Here is a 24,832-nt window from a genome sequence, read left to right as displayed (position 1 = left end):
ATAGTTAGGTGCAGATCGAGACTAGATCAAATAATTTGTTCCATCAAACTTACCAAAAGAGGAGGAAGAGTGGGATAATGTTCAAAGCCAATGGGAGCAATAGTACCATTGGTGGTTACCATGTTCAAAAAACTTCTTGTTGTTCTTCAGTTTTCATTCTTTCGAAACAAGTGAAACATTGCATAATTGAATAGCTTGACCACCCAAAAAAAATCTAGGGTATCATAGGATTCATAGGATAAAGAGTAACCCTTTTCTTTTTTTTTTTGGGAGGGGGGTATTGTCGCTGGTTTACGAAGGAAAAAAAAGTACAAAAAAAATCGATGTCACAGGAAAGAAAAAAAAAAGATTGACAGCGATGGGATAGCCTACGAAAAAAAATTGCAGCGATGGTCTTTTAAGAAACTTTAGGTAGTGGCCATGGGTTTTTAAGAAGAACCAGGTCTGGTTTCAGGTTTGCAGGTGGCGGAAGTTGCAGGTCTGGTTGCAAAGAATTGAAGAAGAAGAAGAAGAAGTAGTGGGGAGGTAGCCAAAAGGTCTGTTTGCAGGTGGCGAGGGGACGAAGAAGAAGATGCTATGGCGATGGTGGATCTTTGTCTGCAAGAAAAATTGAGGGATGGCGGAGGTGCAATAGCGGTGGCGCAGGTATTCTCTTTGTAGGTGAGAACTGAATCAAGGAATCCAATCCCTTCTTCTTTGTTATTGATTTTTCCCTTTTTTTCTTTCTTTGCTTCCCAAATCGAATTTTGGCTCTAATACCATGTTGAGAAAGAAGATTGTGGTAGAATGGCTTGAATTGGTCAGTGTGATCCCAAGCCCTTTATTTATAATGAAGTGAAAAGAGCATTGTTACATAAATATCCTTACTTGGGCAACAAGAAATAGAAAATTACATGAACCAAAACTCCTAATAGAACTGAACCAACCAACATAATTAACTCCCAGATTTCACCAAAAGAAAAAAATAATTAGCTCCCACAAGCCCCACTCCATAAAGGATTTGTCTAACTTCTAAAACATATATATATAGAGAGAAAACCCCAAGAATGTTTGACATCCCAAACAAAAAGATAAAACAACAAGCCTTGTCCCAACTAAATGGGGTCGGCAACATGGGTTCTTGCCTTCCAATCAGCTATGTTTGAGGTCATACTAGATACAAGGCCTAAGGTATGTATATCCTTTCTCACCACTTCTCTTAAGGTTACCTTAAGTCAGACCCTAGTTCTTCTAATTCCTCCAATCTAGATTAAATCGCTTCCTCATACTGAGGCATTTACAAGCCCCATGGAACGTTGCCATGCCACCTTAGAGGCTTAAAGACTTCACATAACTTATCATTTATTGGAGCAACTCTCAAACCAGCTCTAATATGATCATTCCTCATCTTATCCTTCCTAGTTTTGCCACTCATCCATCTTAGCATCCCAAATAAAAAGATGAATAAGAAAAAATAAGCTAACTACCTCGAGCTAATGTTAAGACTGTGCCCATAAGCTAGCAGATCTAGTATCAATGCTGTGGAGCTCCTACATCACTATCAGGGATACGCATAAATAATGTCAAAACTAAAGATGCAGTCTTATTTATGTATTCTTTTGCACTTTCCCATTTTTGTAGTAATTATTTTGAAAAACATAATGTTAAGTAGCTACAGATTTTGCTTCTTAAAAGCTTAATGACTTGAGGAGATGCAGTATTGGTGCACTAGGATAAGATATTACCTTTTTGCCAATGATGCAAAAATTGGGGAGGCTATCAGAAGTCCAACCATGAAAGCAGATGATATAACGCCATCCTCAAAATAGTTCAAGTTAAAGTCTCCCCTATAAGCAGCAGTGGAACGATTAGAAGTTGAATCTATAGGGATTATTTCTGCAAATAAGCTAAAATTTGTGACTTAAAGAGTAAAGCCATATAAGGATAAGGTTGCAGACCACCAATTGATTCTTAAATAGGATGTCTCATTAGCTGGATTGTCACAAAATAATGGTGGTATTAATTATTATTATATGCACATCCCTTAATATATGACTTCTCACAAATCACATGCAAGCATAGACGAATCCATGTCAGTACTAAGAAAATACATAATATACATGATATAAATCTTGTATGTAGGATATCCAACATTCACTTTAACAACTGACCAGCTGCAGAGTGGTCTACATATGGTGTATAGGGTTCCATGGTCCTTTCACTTTATGTTTCACTATAATGTACAAGCAATACAAAAAGAAACATATGCTGATTTTGGCACCTCGCAACCAGGAAGTAATCAATATCCCATGTGGCCATGTAAGTGCATCCAAGGAACCATGGAATTTGGCTGTTTTTGAAAAATAGATAATATAAGGTTATAAGAATGTGAAGGAAAAACTCGGTAGTATATATATAGTATTGATCATTCATCTGAAAAAAGTGGAAGAAGGAAACATTGCTCTAACTTCTAAATAAGAAACCCCATAGATGGCAAAACGAATCATCACAGTTCGATATCCATCAGGTGAGGTTTAGTAAGAAAGGCTTCAAGAAAGGGCTAGATATTTAAAGCAGAAAATTTTGGGTCAATTCAATAGCAAGGAAGTATGAGGACATATTGGGGCGACTACCTGACCAAAACCCTCAAATTTGGATTGCAAAGAAGTATGGATCCACAATTAGAAAATAAATCAATTTCAAAGGAGAGGTGGCAATTTTGTAAAATCAGGACCTTAACAGTGTAGGAAACAAATAATATGGCCAAACTAAAATTAAGTTCGAAAGAAGAGGGTATTCTCGGATTACAATTACATACAGAAATAATAGAATCCAACAAGAGGGACTGAATCATAAGAAAAAGAAGTTAAGTCTGTAAACAGCTAATAAAGGAACAGTCTTTCTTCTTCCTCACATTCAGTTACGGTAGCCACAGTAGAACAGAACTGAGAGAAGATCCCCCTCATCACTTCACCTTTGATAGATATTCTAGGGTAAAGGTCTTCACCTTAGGCATAAAGCAACTAAGAATTGACTCAAAGATCAAACAACAGGTTAAAAAAAGTGATTTGAAGAGAAGTCTAGCAGTAGAAGTTCAGGCCAATTCTGAGATCTGTTGGGATTCTCAGTACAGATATCTTTTTGGGCCTGGATCCCCCTCTCAATGGTACTAATTCAATGCCCAAAACTTCAAGCCACTAAGGAGTTTGAGGCAGTGCTTCACCAAAGTTATTTTCATCAGTTGCAGAAATAAGAACAAACTGAATAAAAATAACAAGAAGTAGCTTAGAAGAGGAAGTAATAAGTAGGGAGGATAAGAATAGGACAGATTTCCTGAAGGAGAAGTTCCAGAAGCCACAGGGAAGGAAGAAAACATAGAGACAGCACATATAACTACACAGCTGAAAGGGAATTCCTGATTTCTTTCAGTATTCCAATCCAATTCTTGGTAATGGGTTATATATTAAACTTAAACAACAAAGCGAAGTCCTTATTGTTTTCTAAAACTGTAACCAATAATAGAACTCAAACTCTAGTTCTACAAACATATCTGATCTAATTCATCCAAAAAAAAAACACGTATAAATTTTGTTGACAAAAAACTATCCTTGTTGAGCTCAACCCAGTCTAGCATCTACATCACAAATATTAAGAAGTTAAATGGGAACCTCCAAATATATCTTACAGAATTCCGCTACCCCCAGTGCATATACCGCTCTCCGTACATGTCCGTATACTTCCATTCACACCATTGCTTGCTATTGTTCCTCGATCAACATAATTTAACAGGTTAATTATGGAAAATATTCCAAGTAACCTGCAAAAAGAACAATATATTTATTTTGTACCACAAATAACCTCACATACAAGCAGAAGTGGATATGACACGTAAATCTATTGGAAAACTTTAGAAAACATTAGGTGAGTGATCAGGTGGTCATTATGATTCAATGTATTATTCTAATAATAAACCTATCCGAATTCATTAACTTATAAATGTATTATTTTTACACTGTCAGCAAAAACATACTAGCAGAAAACAATCTGGAGACTTTGATAGCATTCATTTCAGTCAGCAAAAGATGTGGAGCCCTGGCTACTGACCATCATCAGATTTATGAGAGTTGATGGCAGAAAGAACTCCATTTAATTTTCTCTGATGACTGCTAGATAGAGAATTCTAAAAACATGACAAGTAATCTGGTCTTCAGGAATAGCTCGGGTGAGGGTATTCACATTTTTTTTGGGGGGACCATTAAACTCATAAATGTTTACCTTGGGAATTTCCCCCTTCTTAGTGATTGGTGCCCTGCCCATCTTGTCATAAAATGTACTTTGACTTTTCATTAGAAGTAATGACTATTTAAATATTATCGGGTCCAGGCAAGAATTGGGACTCTTTTTACACTATCATGCACAGCGTATAAAATGAGAGTATTCAAAGAACTTATACAGATAATAATACGAACTTAATGTGAAAACGAGTTGTGGATGTCCAAAACTAATCAAACCATCAATTAATTAATTATCTGAAGAAACAAAAAACACAGGTGTTTGCTATCGCAGGACACAGATTGAGGTATAAAAATATGTGCACAAAAACAAAGAACAAACAAAGGTAGGTCCCTTGGATGCTCTGGTTCTTATTTACTTCCCCCTTAGTGCCACTCAACTGACAACAATCAACTACAAGATGATAAAAGTGGCAATCATTCACCCCAAAAGCGAAAGTTGTTAAGGGCTACAACAATGCATTAACACACATCAACACTGTCACACATCGAGCCCATAGACATGGCTCTGCATGTGACAACATCACAAGGAAGCAAGGGCACAAAGCCTAGGGCACAACACCACATAACACAAATCCGTTGCACTTACCAGTGATCAAACTCTGTTACACTTGAGCTTCTAGCTCTAATACCATGTTACAACCATTTATCTCAAGTTTGAGCTATCAATAGGGGATACAAAAAGGTACATAGCATACATCATCATCATCAACAACAACAACAAAACTAAGGTCCTCAAACTGGAATTCACTTCCTACTTCATTTTTGGGTTGGGATGAAGTTAAAATAATCTAAGTGAGACCTAATTGTTCTATTTAGCAGAAAAGGATGCATTCATGTGCAGACTTGCTTTCTCAGTTAGATAACAGGTTATTATCCATATTGAACAAGCCCCCCCCCCTCCCCCCACCAAAAAATAAAAAAAAAAAGGAAACAAAAATTGACATGGTCTGGCATGAAACTTTTATAGGGAAAGGTCATGTTTTGGATGCCAATAGGGACCAGCAGACTGTTCCCCACATTGTGTTGCTGCCTTCTAGGGCCTTGGTCAGTTTCTTTATGAAACCAATTAATTCCATTATGCAAGTTAGCAGGGTAAGATGGATGATGGTTAAGAAAGATCTAACAATGACAGGCTTGTTAAACTCTACACCAGACTAAGGTACTGCATAGAACTCGTATCTTTAAGCACTCAATATGGTCAATAACTAAAAATGATTGTATCGACTGTGTTAGGTCTATAAGAGTATAAGCACTCAAACGGTCAACACCTAGTGAATTATTGATACACTCGATAATTTTCTCATAAACTACAACACACTGTCCATGAGTGCAAAATATTTGCCAAGAGCTCCATAAGGTACTTCAAATTTTTTTTTAAGGACATTTTTACTATATTTGATTTTTTTTAATTCTTTTTTTTTTCCGGCCCATAGTCAACTTGTTTCTTTTCTTCCATCAAACCTGTTAATTCCGTAAAACCTAAATTACTTTTAAGGAGTTCTTTTTCTTCTTCTTCTTTTTTTTTTTGGGGGGGGGGGGGGGGGGGGGGTTGGAGGGGGGTTTCAAAATCAACAAAGGAGTTCACAGCACAGTTCATCTGAACATTAAATTTCTTAGCTACAATGCATGTCATGCATCTACTATCTCCTTTTACCCCCTTAATAGGGTTGTCTTCTTTATTATTGAATTAAGTGGGAGTCTCAAAATCAGGGTTGTGGCTTCCAAGGTTACCACAATCTCCTTTCTCGTCTCTTGTTCTTACTTCCTATCCCTAAGACTCTATTCCTCTGCTCCTTACCAAGCTCTGGTATTATTTACAAAAGCCATTTGAATTTAGTTGCATTCTAACAGGCCAAAATCTTAGATTTTTTTTTTTCCAGTTTTTCAAAGCTCTGGAAAACTCTAATTTTGCTGAAACTCCAAATTCAGCATTCAAACCTTATCAAGATCTGGTATTTTTTTGGCACTGTTTACAAAAACCATTCGATTTTGGTTGCACTCTGACCAGCCAAAATCCTAGAATATCATCTTTCCACTTTTACAAAACTCTGGAAAACCCTAATTTTGCCAAAGCTCCAAATTCAGCAATCAAAACTTGTCTCTGAAATTCCAAACCTTCACTAGTACACTCCCATCAGGCTATCACTTGCCGGTCATATACCTACCATCAAACCCTGACAATAACCTCAACCTAGCCCTCAAGTGGACCGCATAACCTGTTTCTTACCAACCTGCATTTACCAGCTCATCTCTGATCCTGCACTGCATTACCTCCACCGGGTGGTTTTTCCCCTGAAGGTTAAAGACAACCATGCAGTCATGTGCTGATTCTGCACTCTACTTGCGGCAAAACCCCTCTTTCCTCTTCATTCTTCCCTCATTTTATATTCATTCTTAGTTTGCTTTTGTTAAATAATTACAAAACCCCTACTATTTTTTCTTTTTAATTCCACCAAGCATCCCCTTGATGACTCAAGTAAATTATAAAATTGTCATTTCCTAATAATGATGGGCACTCAAAAAGGGCTGATCAGTACTTCTCCAAGAAGTACTCTAGAAAGGGAGGTCAGCCCAAGTCCAAGACCAAACCTATTGCCTAGCAAGCATGACCTGTTTCAGATCCAACCATTCGCAGCCAAATCCTGGAGCAGACACTATTCTGGTGAGCAAATTCGATTTCTGTCCTTTCATATTCCAAGGAAGCATTAACTGACTAGCAAGCATGACCTGGTTCAGACAGGAATTGTCATCTATAAATTGGGAATTCCAAAAGGGGATCTAGATTTCTCAGAGTTTCTCTGATGCTTTTGTTGTATTCAAGACTTCTATCTCTATGAAAGCAAATCATGGCTGCTTCAAGGCACCAATAGTATTTTACAGCACCCGAAACTTCATTAAAAATCCTCTCTTTGGGAACGAACTTGTGTGAATCAAACATGCCTAGATGGCTTCTTAATCATCATCACCATGATTTCCATCATTCATTTTCATCACCATCAAAGGTTCTTTTTTTTATATAGACCTGGATAATATTCTCTGCAAGAATTGGTCCTGGCTGATAGCTCCCTATGCTACACCATATAATTGAGCTATATTTCTCCTGGTGGACCATAGAGATCCCACAGGTTTTAGAACCACAGATTGCACCAGCGCTTCTCATTCTATGCAGCTATGTACTTCATCAAATGCAAAGTTTCCTTGTCAGTTCCTTTCTCTCCTCCAAGGTCATGCATTATAATATTTCATTCACTTTGATAGTTTGATGTCTCGTCCTTTAGGAATCTTGCACTATTAAGTACTAAAGACCTTCAAAAAAAAAAGAGAACAAAAATAAAAAATAAAAGGCTAAGTTTTCTACATATTCTCAGTTCTTGTAAATGGGTAATCATATCAGTGCATATATTGATTTGGTTTATGATCGGAAAGTTCATTATCCAAGTGGAACTTCTTTTGATGGCTATCCACTGGTAACAACACTCCGGTCCCCAATAATCTAATTCAGCAGTAGGGCCAAGGCAATTAATTTCGTCCAAATCTAGATGTGTGAGCTCTTATGATTGGATCATGTACAGAGCTGTCAGTGACGCCAACACAACCACATTGGAAAATATCCATTGCTTGATCTTTCAGTGCAGTCATTGGATCAAGATAATATAGGGAAATCATCATATTCTGTTGCATATTATGATTTATGAATGCAGGGGAGTCCTTTTTGAGTTTCCATTTTCTTCCAAGTTAGCCGTGGTGGGGCCCAACAGCAATAAGAGTTGTTTAGGAGCTTCTTTTTTTTCTTTTCTTCTTTTATCAGGTTCATTTTTGGAGCATATGAAAAGGATATTTTTCCTGGTCAACAAACCGAAACTTTATTAATATAAATTCAGTTGAGGGAGACCTCTTGCCAAGCCAAGACAAGCATTATTTACATGGAAATGATGACAGAAAATATTAGTTAGGTGTCTAAGCCAAGATAGGCATAATATACAAGAAAAGGATGATAAAAAGGATTTGTACGGGGAATCTTCCTTTCTATATCAACACATTTCCATATCACACCTACCACAGATTTAGACGTTTATTTGGGGATTCTACTCTTTCCTGGAAAGCTCAAGAAGAAACATTGTGGCACTCTAGTGTCTCGTCAACTCTCATGTAAACAATAGATTGCAACACTAGAGGGCCAAGCTTCTTTCCTCAGCAGGTAAAACTTGTCCTCATCCAATCAACTCTTACAGCTATGCCATCTCATTTCATGTCCTGCTTCCAGTTACCAATGCTTTATAAAAACTTACTCGAGATTTCTTCTAGTCAAATGGGAATCAAAGTCACATCCATACCATCTCATGAGATGTACTTTGCTGCCCTCTACAAGACGGAGGACTTACTCTCAAACATCTTGCAGCATTCAACCTTGCCCTTTTGGTTCGGAAGGATCGCAACTACTCATTCCAAATGAGTCCCTTTGGAGATGTCTAATGAGGCAAAAGTATTTTAAACACTGGTCCTTCCTAGAAGCCACAGTGAAAAAAAAGCTTCTTAGGGATGGAAATCTCTAGTTAATGCCCGAGATCTCCTTCAAAAGGGTCACTTTCTGCAAGTTGTAACGGACAACAAGCCAATCCCAGGCTTCTAAACTGGGCTCCAGATCAACTGAGAGATCTTGGGTGATACCCAGCAGCATACTTTCCTACTCAGGTATCAGACTTCATCTCTCCACACTCAGCTTCTTGGAATAGAAATGAAGTGTTATCTTGGTGGCCTATGATCTTGCTAAAAAGATACTCAGCAAGTCAGCATCCCTCTTCCATTAAACCTCCCTGAAGATCGCTTTATCTGAAAGTATACTTTAACAGGTATCTTCACAGTACGCTCAGCATATAGGTTGACTTCTCATCCTACCGACACAGCAACCTCCCCTCCCACATTCAACTCGCTTAAGCTCTGGCACCTGCCCCTTCCACTTAGGATTCTCTACTTCATATGGAAAGCCATCCATGACAGATTACCCAGTACCCACAGCAGACCTCTTATCCACGCATGGATGTAATATTCCTATTGCTTGTGTTACCTGTGGTGCCATGACCTCCTCAGCTCATCATATTTTCACTTCTTGTCCCTTCACTCTCCAGCTTTGGAACAACCTTCACCTCCATCAATGGGATACTTCTCAACTGTTTCCCTTACAAATTCAATGCTTGGTGTCCACTGTATCATCAACCTCAACTACCTCTTTGCAATCCTACCATACCCTTATAGGTCTTTGGGGCTCTCTGGTGCTTCTATACTTCTGCCATCCACTCCCCACAACCTCCACAGTAGAAGCAGCCATGCAACATCTTCCCCAAGCTATCATTGAATTTACACCACCATTCAAAGCCAACAAGTCTTCACCTCCAACCACCCTGATACACTGGAAGCCTCCACACCCCCACAAGAATCAAGATCAATGTCGATGACTCATCATTCTTAGACCAACATATCTCGGATATTGGAGGCATAGCTCAAGATCATCATCATCAAGTATTTTTGGTTTTGGACAAGGCAGTGGTCAGCAGGACTTGGTCAGCATGAATCTCTAGTGACAGAAGCTCTGGCAATACGTAAGGCCCTTTCCTTGGCCTTAGACTTTCAAATCTCCAGCATTCATGGAGAGAGTGATTACCAAGCCTTGTGTCTTACCTCACTAATGCAACGTCTTGGCCCAACTGGAAAGTCTCTCACCTGGTCAATGATATCCTTCATTTGGCCACCTCATTTACCAAATGCCTTTTTACCCACGTGCATCGAAAAGGCTAATTTCACTGCGGATGTGCTCCCAAAACAGCAGCAAAGATGCAAGAATGGTTTGTGTACATTAATTCCCCCCCCCCCTCGCCTGGGTTTTAATTTGGATAATATCCGTTGTAAATTGCGGCGTTGGGTTTAGTGATGAAAAACAAAAGGGGGCCGGGGGGGGTGGGGGGAGCAAAGATGGAAGAAATGGTTTTAGGGACCAAGGGGCCCGGGATGAGTTGGAGCTCTCCGTCTTCCCCCTTTTCTGCCTTGGGTTTTAATTTAAAACCTTGGATAATATCCGTTGTAAATTGTCTGAAGGCTTTCTTTTAAATGAATGAACCTTCCATCTTCTGACCCAAAAAAAAAAAACCAGCAACCTGCTGTAGCGTCGTACGTTTTAACCACTTGAAGCCTCATCGTTAACCTCAAAGTTCAAATCGATTCTAACCTATGAAATTGAAACTGTCAGTTCCACTGTATGGTTAGCAGTAGTACTTTAATCCATGCGACCGATTTAGTGAGCTCGGGGAAGTTAATGATCCTGCCCCATCTATTCATTCGAGAGAAAAGAAATAAAAACCCTCACATTAAATTTCTGGAAAACAAACGCATGTGAGATACCATTCTATCCCTTCCACTCCAATCGGTTATTGTTTTGTTCCCCTAATACATGTTTACAGATATAAACAACCCAGTTTTGTAGATAGGGTTTCAACTCCTTCCATGAGAAATGAACACGATCAGCACATAGACAGCGGGGAAAAAGTACCTTTTCGGTGTAAACCATGTAGGATGTGAGGATTCCTCTACCGGAGCAACCGCCATTTCTGCTGTGCCGGTGAAAAGAACCGCCTAGGATGTGAGCTGATCTGATGTCATTGACGGTTCTACTCCCACGAAGTTGGATTGGTACCATCGTTTTTCTGATGCAGCAGTGCTAACTGAATGGATACGCCAGTCCAGTTTGCCTACCAACCAAGAATGGTTGTTGAGGATATGTCACTGCACGTTTTTACTTTCCATTAAAACTTGGGACTTTCGACCAATACTCTTTCACTCTTTCGCGATTTATAATTTAAAACTGCAGCTCAGTATTAATTTGGCGCTAAATAGATGCAAACAAAACCTAACAGCGAAAACGTTTTTTTTTTTTTTTTTTTCCTTTCTTTCTTAACGAATGTCAAAAAGCATAATTATTGATCTATAGTTTATTTTAGATAAATATTGTTGTCTATACTTTGAATTTATTACTACTTTATATCTATGCTTTTTAAAATTATTAATCCAACCTTTAACTTTGTCTATAATTACTAATGTGCATTGCCATTAAGTTCCGTTAGGGCATGTTTGGTTACATTAATCCAAATATTTCAAATATCTAGAGATTTCAAATCCATGGAGTTATAATTTATAAAATTAAATGTTTAGTTGTGGAATTGAAATCTGTGGATTCACCCTAAAAAACTATTTGATCCATGTGATTTTTGTGAAATGTGCCACAAAATCAAAGAGTTTTTTTAAAGATCAAGATTTCAGCACTTGACACCTAAATCTCTGATTCAAGTTTTCTTAACGTGTAAAAAAATTAATCTCTAAATTTCATGAATCTATAGATTTGTTCCCACACAATCTTATCTTCAGCCATGGAATCACATTTTCTTATTCGTGAATCCATATATTTGAAATCTCTAAATTCATGTAACCAATCAAACCCTAAATTCATGAAATCTAGAGATTCGTCTTTTTACACTAAAAACGTGAATTTGTAGATTTATGGGTATATGGTGAAATCCATAAATTTCATCCCTATTATAAAAATGCTGGAACATAAATCTCTCTTCTTTTTTTTTTTCCTCTCTTTTTTTGGGATAATTTTTTTTCAAAACTAGGTTTTTTTTTCATTTTATTACTATTGTATCCCTCGTATTTTTCAAAATTTACTAATCCAACCTTCAACTTTGTCTACAATTACTATTGCCACCCCCATAGCAGAGTTAAGTTCCTAGGGTTCAAAGTTAAATGAGTTGAATGTGGCATTCTTTGATATGTTTGTTTCTCGAAAAACGAGAATACAAATGAATATTCCCTTATATTTATCTCTTTATTTATTTAACTTTTTGTCAAGTTAAAAAAAAACCCTTAATTAACTATGGGAAAAAAAAAACTATAATCCGTTTTATTCTTTAATAAAAATAAAATAAAAAATAAAAAACAAAAAATACCAAATTAAAGAAATAACTGATTGTTTAAAATTCAAATAGATGCCTGAAGAGGAAGGGGAAATTGAATTCAACCCAAAATTGAAAACTGAATATCACCTGGATAAAAAATTCAAAATAAATGAAGTTTAGTGAAGGTGGGAAACCAAATTGGATTTGAATTTTGTCCATTTCATTAATTCAAAATAAATGAAGTTTAGGGTAAAATTGACATTTAATATGATTTTATAAATAGGATAGAATCGTCCTTTAGTTTCTTAATTTTAATGAAGGGCAAATTAGACATTAAATATTCAAACTTAACGGCAACTAAACAAACCCTAATCAAGGAATGGGGAGAACAGTAATTTTCGTAAATATGTGTGGTTTTATGTATGGGGTGAAATCCAAAAATTTCACCAACTATAAAAATCGGAACAAAAATCTATCCCTTTTTTTTTTTTTTATAATTCTAAAAATTACAACACACATATAGATAATCATTTATTTTATCTTAAATCATTGCTCTCGTTGATTGAACTTAAATATATATTGTGAAACAGTTCGTCTTTATCATGATGCACATTTTGATATAATTAAAACAAATAAGCAAAATCTCAAGAGGTAGTTTATTCACAAAATTTATTAATCTAGGTGTTCATCACATTTTAAATGAAGACGATTGATATTATTTCAAATTCAAATTTGATCTCAAAATATAAGGTTTTAAGGATATAATTGGCATTCAATATAGTTTTTATAAATGATGGTAATGTCATTTTGTTGACTTATGGATTTTAATGAACGGCAAAATAAATATTACATATTCAATGTTAATAGTCACTTAACACCGTAAGAAGTGAGGAGTTAATAATAGTTTCATAAAGAATAATGTTTGATTAGTAATAAAACTAAAGTATAGGAAAAACAATAACTATCCCTCTATTTTATTATAATTTTATTAAAAAATAAAATTTGTATTGCAGTAGTCTAACTCTAATTTACTTTGTTTTAAAAGCATGAGGAGTTTGTAACCTAAATTATCAACTAACAATGACTATCAAATCAAATTGTATTAGGTTTGAGTACGACATAGTTTTTTCCTAGGCATTAATTGCATGGTTTGCATTGTCTATTGCGATGAATTATGAGTTCCATCTCATTTATGAAGACTAAACTCTAATTTATAAAGAAGGTATATCTCTGATGCTAATCAGCTAATGCTTCAACTATCCATGATAGTTGTTAATCACATCATTCAATCAAGCAAAACAACAATATTTTCTCAAAAACGATTGCTCAAACTCTACCTCTAATTCTTCTATAGTAGTTGATACCATTAAATGGGATGCTCCAATACAGGGTTAGATTAAGACAGATATAGATGGTCCACCCTCCCCCAAAAAAAAACAAAATTTAGAAAATTGTGTTTGGGAAGCATTATTTTTTTTGTGTGAAAATTGACTCTAATCAAAGAGGAAGGTTACAAAGCTAAGGCTTCACTAGCCAATAGATTGGCTAGCCAAGGAGAACCAACAAATCAAACAATCTGAAGCCTAACAAACTGACCCTTCTGGGCCAAGGAATGAGCCAATACATTGCTCGACCTTGGAAGATAAAAAACAGATACAAGGAAGCATTCATGTGCCATGGAAATGGGAAATAATAGACGATATTAAATTTGGATGCTTTTTTCCAGATGACTAGAAGAAAGAATTATTAGTGCAAATAGACAAATCACCAGCTGGTTTGCCCGAGAGGTTAAGGGGGAAGACTTAAGATCTTCTGCACATAAGTGCGCATGGGTTCGAACCCCATAGCCAGCACTTTTGCTCCTCCTGTTTTTTTAATCTTTTATGTTGAATAGAATAATACTTTACATTGGATTTCTAATATGCCCTTTCTTTCTTTTTGGGTGAGAAGGTTTCTAAGCCTATCCTAGGCGCTGCATCTTTTTACTCACTCACATAATATGACTAATTAGGGTCAGCCCTATTAAGTCAAGGTTGAGTTTTGCGTCTCTAAATTCTGCATGATCTTGATGTATATCCGATTGCAAAGAACAATCATCCTTGACACGTAGAATCATCCCCAAAATGTGGTAAGATTAAGATTCGGCAAGGCCAATATGGAAAATCATAATGCCTTGGAATTCAAAAACTGGGGGATTTTTTTTTTTTTTTAGAATAAAGAGGGGATGCAGAGGGGATGCAGTAGGGGCAACATAACGCCCCCCGCTACGCAATGTTCGGACTTTTTATCGAGTGCGACCTATGCAAGCATTAGCCCTGTGCACTACCAGCGCAAGCACTGGCCCCGTCAGCGGAGTCCCACCGGAGGCCTAATATAGTCCACATAAGCCTACTAGACCAAAGAGCACACAACTGTCCAATGTAAGAAACAGATGAGCAGAGGAGTTTTGAACCTGAGACATGAGGTTTACCAAACCACTTGAGAGTGAACTTGGGACCACTAGACCACCACCCCCGGTGGTAAAACTCAAGGAAGTTATACATGAAAGGGTTAGACTTTTGGAACTAGTATATGTATACATCTAAATCATTTAGGCCCATTCTCTTTTTTCATTCCATTAAAGTGGAGGCCCAAACCCCAAACAATGCAAAATCCTTATTTGAGGCATATTCTATTGAGTGTGGATCATCTCCCTTGATGGGTGCTCTCTCCAAACGGCTTTACAACCACAAACTATATGCGGCCCATAAGTAAAAAATAATAAACCCTTTATTTTTTTTTAAATCAATCACCCTAATCCTGTGGGTCCCCCTTGTAATTTATGGTCAATCGTCGTTGGGTGAGATGATCCGGACTCGAAGGTTGTGTTAAATGAGTCTAGGTTTTCTGTCCACCTGGGCATGATTTTTTTCAACCCATATAGTTGGATTTTTGACGTGTGCCAAATCTCAAAAGGCAATATTATATTTTTTCCGCAAATCAATAGTGATTAGTTATCGTAAAATTTCCAGTGCCACCACCTGAGTTATCCCTATTATTAATACCACTCATTGAATTATTCAATTTATTTATAGACCTATATTAGTAACACTGTCAATCTCAATTAGTTTTATTTAAGGGTGTTAACGGTGCAATTTGGGTAGCCTCGGGTTGAAAAAAATACACAACCCAAACACATCATTGTTAACAAAATAACGGTTTTGGATAAATTTGGTATAGTTTGGGTTTGATATGACTAATGATTTTGACTAACAATTTATAATTTGGTTGATTAACGGTTTGGGCTAATAGTTTATTGCATGCAATAAATATAACAAAATGAAATTATTGAGCATTCTATAATAAAAGCCTAAATTACATGAAAAGTAAAATTGCAATTGATCAATTTATATTAAAAATTTAAAAGTAATTTCACATTGTAAATAACTCGCCCATCTTATAGAAATAAAGAACCAGATAGTAAGTAATAACATAAATATTACAAATTTCATTCTTGAGGCTCCACCAAGATGGTCATCCAAGATCACGTCTTCAAACAAACAACCATATTTAAATTCCATTTTGTACTATGATGGATTGTCTTTAAATTGGGTTATCATTATGTGAGAATACATACATTTATCTCATTTTCTATGAAATCCGTATCTTTTTAGGGTTGGAATTTAATTTCACATGCAAAATAAATACTTCGGTATTGGACAAGTATTTACTCCATTTAGACAAATTGAATACACTCAGTTGGACATTCATACCTAATCCTCTTAATTGCCCCATACAAGTTGTAGAATGATTATTTGATATTTGAATTCATATTCAATTTATTTGATTGTCGATACCAACTACATGGTGGTAATATGACGATTCAAAAATGTTTGAAGGAAAACAAAAAAAAAAGTTAAAAAGGGGGGGGGGGGGGGGGGGGGGGGGCGCCCCCCCCCCCCCCACACACCCAACCTAGATAGGCCCTTTGGACATCTCACCAGCAATAAAAAAAAGACAAGAACAGTTGGCAATAATGAAAAAGGTATAAAATGAGTTATAACAATGAAAAAAAATACGTGGTTTGGTGTCAAAATTAAAGGGGGAAAGTATGGTTGGTGTAAAACATGTGTATTGCTTTTTTACCCTCATCTTAACCAAATTTTAAGACTTTTTTGGGAAAAAAATTTAAAAAAAATGGGGGAAAAAAAAAAGAAAAAAAAATCCCACCACAACTCGGATAAAGATTAAGTATAGATGCCACAACTTAAATAATGAAAAACCTTATATAGAGAATGAGAATTGTCCAAAAGAGCCTAAGTTTGGACTATAACGGGCCGATGTTGCTCGGTTTTAATGGTTTGAACTGCAAATTGACACCTTTAGTTTTACTTGTCTATTTTCAATATTAACCCTATGTTATGAGTTTAAAAATACTATTCATGATGTATATTAATGATTGGGAGAGGCAGTAGCCATAGACACTAGAAGGAGAATGAAAAAACATGCCAAGCGTGGATTTTTTTGTTGATGGTTATTATTGTCATTTTAAAATATACAGGGGAAGATTTAATAATGGTTACTATTGTCATTTTAAAATATACAGGGGAAGTTTAATAGACGTCTCGCACGGTACAACGTCTAGAATCAAGAACAGACCTTCTGGCGCCCTTCTCTCATTTTGTACTTTTAGCAGAACCGGATAATCTAAATTTCTGAGCACAGAGAGCTTTAATTTGATGGAGATTCTTGTAAATGCTGGGTTCCCAACGCCCCATCGTCGATTCCCTCGGTACTTGTCCACAAACGGGCAACCACTGAGGATTTGTGAAGTCCGTTGCTCGAGGTAAAGTTATATGAGCAATTTAAGCTCCCCGATGCTTCTTACTGCAATGTAACTAACTAAATCGTATTATATTAAACTCAAAATCCGGGATCAATTATTTTGAGGCAACATTTAGTGTTAAGAATTTTTGGCGGCTGCTAGTTCGTATATGAGAGATCCGAAGAATGTCCGGATGGCAAATTCGGGTAACTGTGGAGTGTGTTGTTGATTTATAGTCACGACTATGCTGTAATCGATGAAAACGTCATTCAGGTGTTGAAATTCCAAGCAAAAATATGATTTATTCTTTCTATTGGAATGAAGTTCTGTTTAGTAGATTCATACTCGAGGCAAAGCAATCTTTACCGAGGACTAATTTGCTGCAGCTTTTATATTTGTACTTGGATTACCATTGCCGTATGACTTTCGTGAATCAAGCTTTTAGTACTGAAAAGATAGTGGTGCTAAGAGCGTTAGAATTTTGGTTCTGAAGGAGTTTTTTGGCGTTGCTATAGGGGTTGGGCTCTAAGACTGATTTATTCCCTCATGGGTGAAGCTGGAAAGAAATTCGTCTTGTTGTTGTTGGTTTCTTTCTTCCCTTCTCCACCCCCGGGTGAACGCCAATAGATTTTATTGTTGAGAAGAATGGGGGCACTGTTACAGAATAGATATCAGATCCAACGGTTTGAGGCAAAAAAGGGTAGGCTTTTCACCATGTAGGCCGTGGCTAACTTGAACAAACTCTTTAGAAGAAAGTACCCTTTATATGATATTGTAGCATTGTGGAGGTGCTCCAGGAGGTAGCTTTTTCTTACAGGTAGAATTGATGGGCTTTCACAATCAGGGGCAATCACTATTTTGAGAATCAAAGCAGAGTGCTTTGAATGGCCTCAGTTTTATTCCCATCCTAAAGGAGAAAACAAAGCAAGCTTTTGAAGGTCCCCCCATAAGATCTTGTGGCAATTCCACTACCTGAGAAGCATCTTTATTGATCTGTACCATAATTACGAATTATAGGAGCAGGGAAAACAGAACTTCAAGTTGATGAAGTTATATGGTTTTCTTCTTCTAACATGTTTTACCTTTGGGTTTCCTCTTTATAGTATCTATCTTTGATAACCTTTTCTTCTTCTTCTTTTTTCCTTTTTCTTTTCTGCATTTATTATTGGATATCAATTGAGATTGGTTCTTATCCTCTTGAGTATGCTTTGAAATCTTCTTCTTCTTGTTCTTTGTCTAATAAGGTTGACCATCAAGTTCCATCATGTTTGGCTTTGAGTCCAAGACTTCAAATATTTTCAGGGTTTACAGATCCATTTGGCGTTGTCTAATTATGGCGGTCACTTTATATACACGAACAACTCAATTCAACTCAACAAAGCCTTTATGCTGGTCATTAGAGTTAGCTACATATTTTTGTTTTACCATTCCATGCTGTCGAGGTTTACTTGAATTCATGTATGAAAAGTCTTCAACTTAAGTTTAGTGCTGGCCGCTAAGTTGATGAAAAATCCGAGCTTTTCTGCTTGGAAATGGCAGTATAAAAAGTTGACAAGCATAAATTGCCTCACCTCTGACATTGGTTGGAGCCTTTTGGCCTCTATAGGCCATGCTTTCCACATGATAATAATTTTTGGTTGTTTTGACTGTTGGATGGATGGGAGTTGTGTTTGATACGCCAACTTTCAGATTTAGTGGTGTGAAGCCAACCGTAGTCTTTTGCCTTTGATTTTTCAATGGTTAGCGTTCTCTTGAATAGAAGTGAGTTTTCAAGCAATTTTTGAAGCCTCATTTTGACACATGGAGTCACCTTAAGGAAGATGAAAGCAGGCAATAAATCAGGACCATATGAGATTCCAATAGAAATATGGACCTCTTGGAAGTTCTGCAGTATATTTGGTTAACTTACTTGTATAATTAATCATGATCACAAAGATGATTCTAGATGAATGTAGGAAAATCGTTGTAGTCCTGGTTTGTAAGGTAAAAGTGATATCTATAGGTGCTTTAATTATTATAGAAGAATAAGCTTATGATACACATTTTGAAACTTAGGGAGAAATTTATTGATGGCGGTTTGAGAAGAAAGTCCCAAACCTCAGTGAACAAATTTGTCTTTATGCCAACTAGATCAATGACAGAAGGTATCTAATTATTGAGGAGGCTCATGGAAAGATAAAGGGATAGCAAGAAGAATCTGCACATAGTGTTCTAGACTTGGAAAAATGCATGTCACTGGGTCCATAGAGATTTGATATGGGGTGTTCTATTGAAGAAATGGGCATCAAGTAAGCATGTGGATATAACTAACAATATGTACGAGGACATGGTAACTGGCGCGAGATTTAGGATGCAGGGCAAAGGATTCCCATTTATGAATCAGCAACATCAGGTATCAGCTTTAAGCCCTTACTTGCACTTATTGTGGGTGAACAGACCAACAGCATTCAAGACGACATCCTGTGGAACGAAGGCAGAGCCTATTATGTGTAATTTATGTCATGCTATGATAGATATCAACGTGGTGCGAATTGAGGAAGAGAGGTACCACAAAGTAACTGATGTAGATACACGGGAGTAAATCATACATAATGAAGGAGACATTGAGCATCATGGTTCATAGAACTAAAGTGGGATGGATGAAGTGGAGAGGTGCGTCTGGAAGCCAGATCTCTGTAGCCAGCCAAGGAATTGAGAATAAGAAGAAATTGAAGAAGAAGAAAGGAAGATGGTGTTGCAAGCTGTCGATGAAGCCTGCCATTAGGTTGAATTACTCCTAATTGCAGGGTATGTATATATATTTTAAATCAATAAAAAGCCAGTTCTACCCCTGATTTACTTAAGGAAGAAACATACCATATAACATAAAAACAGCCCTAACTAAAAGCAGGAAAACAGAGACCAAACTACTCCTGCAGTCTCTGGTAGGACTGTAAATGCTAGCAATTGCAGGACTTCAACAGTTATGTGACCGATGTATTCCTTTTAAAGCTTAAAGGAAAGTCTTGTAGGGCCTCTGTTCAACCAGCTATGATGTATGGAGCTGAATGTTGGATGGTCAAGGGGTGTCATATTGAAAGCTTGTGTAGTAGAGATGAGGATGTGCGATAGACTGGGAAGGATAAAGTAATGAATAATCGTATTAGAGCTGACATGAGAATTTCCCCTGATCAATGACAAGCTTCTAGAGAGTCATTCAAGATGATTTGATTATGTCCAATCAAAGCTTGGGATGCCCCCTTAAGGAGTAATATGAGCGCAATTGAAGGAGCTAAAAGAGCTAGGCCTAAAATAACCATAGGAAAAGCTGTTGGCAAGGATGACGTAGGGCTGAAGACATATGCTAGAAAAAAGAAGCCCAATGGATCACAAGGGTACCCAAATCAGCCCATGACTTTCACTTGTCAGGACTACTTTGGTGGGTTAAAGTCAACCCACATATTTTGATCTTCATTGGCTAGACCTAAGCTGAAATTTAGTTTTTGAAAAGTCAATAAAATGGGTTGTACAAAAGAACTCACTGTCAAAAGAGTTCTCCTTTGTCAAGAGTTGAGTGGTGGTTGAGTCATTATTAGGTGGGTGTGTGTTAGTAGTTGGATGGTGTATTTAATGCTTATGTCTTAGAGAATGGCTTTATAAAGGCACTAATGTAAGAGGGTGGAACTCACTCATCATTTGAAATGAAAGCTGCTTTGTTAGCTTTTATTCTTTATGAAGAACCTTTGTGTTTGATCAATGTAGGTTGGTGTTTGATCCAATTGATCTCCCTTGCGGTGTGAAGCCCTGGTGTTACTTTCTTGCCATTATTGTTTGTCGATTCCCTTATATTGTTCTTCTCACTTTCTTCATCTATTAATAAGTCTACTTTAGTGATATACTTTTCAGTCTAATTCCAATCTGATTCATAGTCCTGTGCCTACTTTGAAGAGCTATTCTGCCCTTATTCTTATGTTATTTTCCTTGGTAATACTACTTTAATTTTCAGCTTTGCTTCACATCTGAATTTTGTCTCATTACTAAGACTATCAAATCTAAATTTCATTGTAATGAAAGATCTTGATTGATTAATGTTTTGATCATTCAAATATAGTATTACATTATTTGGTTTTAGGACCATGATAGGGGGTGAAAATTCTGGACTATCTAGTCAACCTGATCCTATGGTAGCAACCGTGGAGATGTTTCAACAACTTTGCAACCAGATCATCACAAACTAGAAGCAGGTGGAAGAGAGGCTCTCAAGTCTCAATAACGGAGGCAAAAGTTGTTGCTTCTACTCATGCCCCACACCATCCACTTGGTGAAGAACCCTAGCCAACTCACTTTGTAGCCAATTTTCCTACTCGAAGGAATATAGGGAGAGGGCCCCAAAGGATTCTAGTTCTGCAACCAACCTTGCACCAACGGAGTTATTTCACTGGAGAACGACCTACATTCAATAGGCATGGTGGTGACTCTCAAAAGGTAAAGCTTGAACTCAAAGAATACTATGGCAAGCATAATCCTTAAGTGTTTTATGATTGGTTGGCACTATTCGATGACTATTTTGATTGGTATGAACTATTAGAGGTATGAAAAATGAAGCTAACACATACGAAGCTAGTTGGAGTTGCATGTGAATGGTGGAGAACTCATGAATATGAGTTAGAGGATTGTGGTAGACTCCTACAACGTGGGAGGAGATAAAGGAAGAACCGAGAGAGAAGTACTTATCATCCACTTTTTGATTGTGATTATGAGACAAGTTAAATTCTCTTAGTTAAGGGAACTTGTCAGTTGCAGAGTATATGGAGCAATTTGACTCCTCTTCTCGTACAGGAATTAGAGAGAAAGGGATCCAAATCTTGCCACATTTCAGATTGGGTTTATGGCTTACAAGTAATCAAGCCATTGGCATTGTGGATGTGGAGAATGTTAGGGATTGCTTTGAGAAGTCTCTACTATCTACGCTGAAGAGTTATTGGCATCCAATAGCAAGAGGTTTTGGATGCTAAGTTGGGGAGGTTTGGATGCCAAGCGGGGTAGGTTAGGCAAAAAATACAGCACCAATACCTGCAACAACAACCCTTACTCAACCAACAATTCTTGCTTTACAAGATAAGGGGAAGGCTCCTGTGACTAGTTGACAAGATAAGGTTTTGACAGCCACGCATAATGTTTTCATTGTTAAGAGGTTTGACATTATGCTAAATATTGTCCACACCGTCAAAAGATCAGTGCTATTTTTGAAGTTGAAAATACAGTAGAGGAAGAAGATCTTTATCTATTTCCATACCCACTTGATGAAGGTCTGCATTTGATGAGGATGATATGAACATTGGTGATGCTTATGTCTTTCACATAGTAAGCCGCATCTTGCTGTTTGAAATCAAAGGAGAGGATTGGCAGCGCAATTGTAACTTCTATAGCCACATGAAATCTAGAGATAACACTGCTTTGGTGATGGTTGATAGTGGGAGCTGCATCAATGTTACTTCAAACACCTTTGTGAAGAAGGCAAACTTGAAGGTGGAGAAGCACCTTAAACCATATTCGGTGTCCTTGCTGAATGAGAATATTTTGGAAGCAAATCAACGATGTTTTGTACCATTGAATCTCCACATATATGAGGAAGAGGTATGGTGTGATGTGATCCCTATGCATCTTATCGACGATATTTTTGGTCAACCATGGATGTATCATAATCATGTTATGGTTTGGGATAGAAAAACTAGTGTGTATTCAAGTTTAAAGAACTTCACACTGTCCTTTATCTAGTTAATGTCCTAATAGAAATGCATCAACGGAGGTCCTTGAGAACTAATAAAAAAGGCACCAATGAAGCGCAGAAGGTGCTGACCATACCACAAAAGAAGCTATTGGTTGTTCCTCATAAGGAGTTGATCCACACTAGCCATGATACCAGTTTAGTATTGGCTCTTGTTACAAGAGAAGATATCCTTTAACTTGAGGTGACATTTCTCCCACCCATCAAGGAGTTACTTTCTGATTTTTCTTATGTGGTTCTTGATGAGTTGGCTGATGAGCTACCTCCTATGCACAGAACTAAACATGCCATTGATTTGGTACCTGGTTTGGTGTTACAAAACTTATTGGCTTATTGCCTTAGCCCTACAGAGCACAATGAACTCAAATAAAATATGGACAAGTTGCTACATAAAATATTCATTTAGGAGAGCTTAAGTCTATGTGCTGTACCAACATTACACACTCCAAAGCAGGATGGCTCATGGCGTATCTGTGTAGATAGCAGAGCAATTAACAAGGTTATAGTAAAGTATAGGCTTCGTATACCACGGGTTGATGGTATGTTAGACTTGTTGTCAGGGGCTAAGATCTTCTCTAAATTAGACCTTAGAGGCGGTTACCATCAGATTCGTATTTGGCCTGAAGACAAATGGACGGCTGCCTTCAAAAACAAGGATGGACTATTTGAATGTAAGTTCATGCCTTTTGGTCTGACGAATGCACCTAGCATATTTATAAGGGTTATGACACAAGTACTTCGTCCTTTTATTGGTTGATTTTTGGTCGTGTACTTCGATGATATATTGATTTATAGCAAGACTCTAGATGATCACATCGGTCACCTATGGCAAGTCTTGAGAATGATAAATCTCAAGAAATGCTCCTTTATGCTGGCCAAGGTTGTGTTCCTTGGTTTTATTGTCTCATCATAGGGGATTGAAGCTGATTTAGAGAAGATGAAGTGCATAGTTGATTAGCTTACCCCAAAGACAATCATTGAAGTTCGTAGTTTGTATGGACTTGCATCGTTTTACAGGAGATTCATTCGGAACTTTAGTGCAGTCATGGCACTTATTATCGAATATTTAAAGTAGGGCAAAGGCAAGTTAAATGGACAACAACAACAAACGCCTTCATCTTATCAAGCAAAAGATGACAATGGCTCCAATACTTGCTTGCTAGATTTTAATTGTATATTTGAGGTAGCAATTGATGCCTCACATATTGGTCTGGGAAGCGTGTTGATGCAAGGAGGGCACCTTATCGCTTTCTATAGTGAGAAGCTCAATGATGCCATAGAGGCTCCAATACTTGCTTGCCAAATTTTGACCATATATTTGAGGTAGCAATTGATGCCTCACATATTGGTCTGGGAGGTGTGTTGATGCAAGGAGGGCACCATATCGCTTTCTATAGTGAGAAGGTCAATGATGCCAAATGACACTACTCAACATATGATTTGGAGCTTTATGCTGTCATTGAAGTGTTCTGGCATTGGAGACATTATCTCATTGGCAAAGAATTCATTCTCTACATCAATCATGAGGCCGTCAAGCATCTCTATTCTCATAAGTCAATTTGCAACATGCACGCTAAATTGGTTGCTTATCTGTAGGAGTTTGTGTTCGCAATAAGGTACAAGGTTGGAAAGGAGAATACAATGGCTAATGTATTAAGACAAAAAGTACTTACTAATAACACACTCTCAACAAATGTGATGAGTATGCATCTGATGACGTTTTCAGTTTTCCATATAAGGAGTTACAACAAGGTGGGTAGCATTATAAATACTCACTTCTCGATGGGTATTTGTTTTTGGGAACTGGGTTATACATTCCAAAATCTTCCCTATGACATCACATGATATGGGAGTTGCATGGCGGAGGTTTGGGAGGTCATTTCGGCAGGGATAAGACCATCATACAAAAGATGTCGAGTCTGTTAGCTAGCAAGGGAGCCAGGCAAATTACAGGTTTGTACTTACCATTACCAGTTCCATATGCACCTTGGATTGATATTAGTATGGATTTTGTACTTGGGCTACCCTCAACAAAAGAGCGATA

The 24,832-nt window shown here is 37.3% G+C and overlaps 2 protein-coding genes and 1 non-coding gene across 12 annotated transcripts in view; 2 read left to right on the top strand and 1 right to left on the bottom strand.

The window, feature by feature from the left end:
- LOC149017634 (putative sphingolipid transporter spinster homolog 2) overlaps positions 1 to 11,103 on the bottom strand; it is a 52,691-nt gene extending 41,588 nt beyond the window's left edge. Inside the window, exons 1-3 of one of the 2 annotated variants that reach the window (XM_089151953.1) lie at positions 10,816 to 11,103; positions 3,665 to 3,796; positions 1,725 to 1,826 (exon numbers count right to left, since the gene is read on the bottom strand). In XM_089151953.1, coding sequence (XP_089008079.1) covers positions 1,725 to 1,826; positions 3,665 to 3,796; positions 10,816 to 10,871 — 290 coding nt within the window. In that variant the 5' untranslated portion in view covers positions 10,872 to 11,103. The remainder of the gene's footprint in view (positions 1 to 1,724; positions 1,827 to 3,664; positions 3,797 to 10,815) is intronic. The other variant, XM_089151954.1, reaches the window with a different exon arrangement.
- A 2,884-nt stretch (positions 11,104 to 13,987) lies between these two features.
- On the top strand, positions 13,988 to 14,070 carry TRNAL-UAA (transfer RNA leucine (anticodon UAA)). Its single transcript has one exon. It is a non-coding gene; the product is annotated as a tRNA-Leu (tRNA).
- Positions 14,071 to 16,813: 2,743 nt separating this feature from the next.
- The window catches only part of LOC149017632 (UDP-Glycosyltransferase superfamily protein), a 61,418-nt gene continuing 53,399 nt past the window's right edge, over positions 16,814 to 24,832 (top strand). For all 9 annotated transcript variants that reach the window (XR_016172831.1, XM_089151944.1, XM_089151945.1 and 6 more), the window contains exon 1: positions 16,814 to 17,042. Coding sequence is in view for 8 of the 9 variants with exons in the window: in XM_089151944.1 (XP_089008070.1) it covers positions 16,936 to 17,042 (107 nt within the window). In the remaining variant the exon portion in view is untranslated. The remainder of the gene's footprint in view (positions 17,043 to 24,832) is intronic.

This window comes from Hakea prostrata, chromosome 4 (assembly GCF_041222555.1).
Source record: "Hakea prostrata isolate BN-2017 chromosome 4, UWA_Hpros_2, whole genome shotgun sequence".
NCBI classification, from domain to species: Eukaryota; Viridiplantae; Streptophyta; class Magnoliopsida; order Proteales; family Proteaceae; genus Hakea; species Hakea prostrata.
Note: the sequence above shows the minus strand (reverse complement) of the source record. Positions and strands in the feature narration are given on the sequence as shown.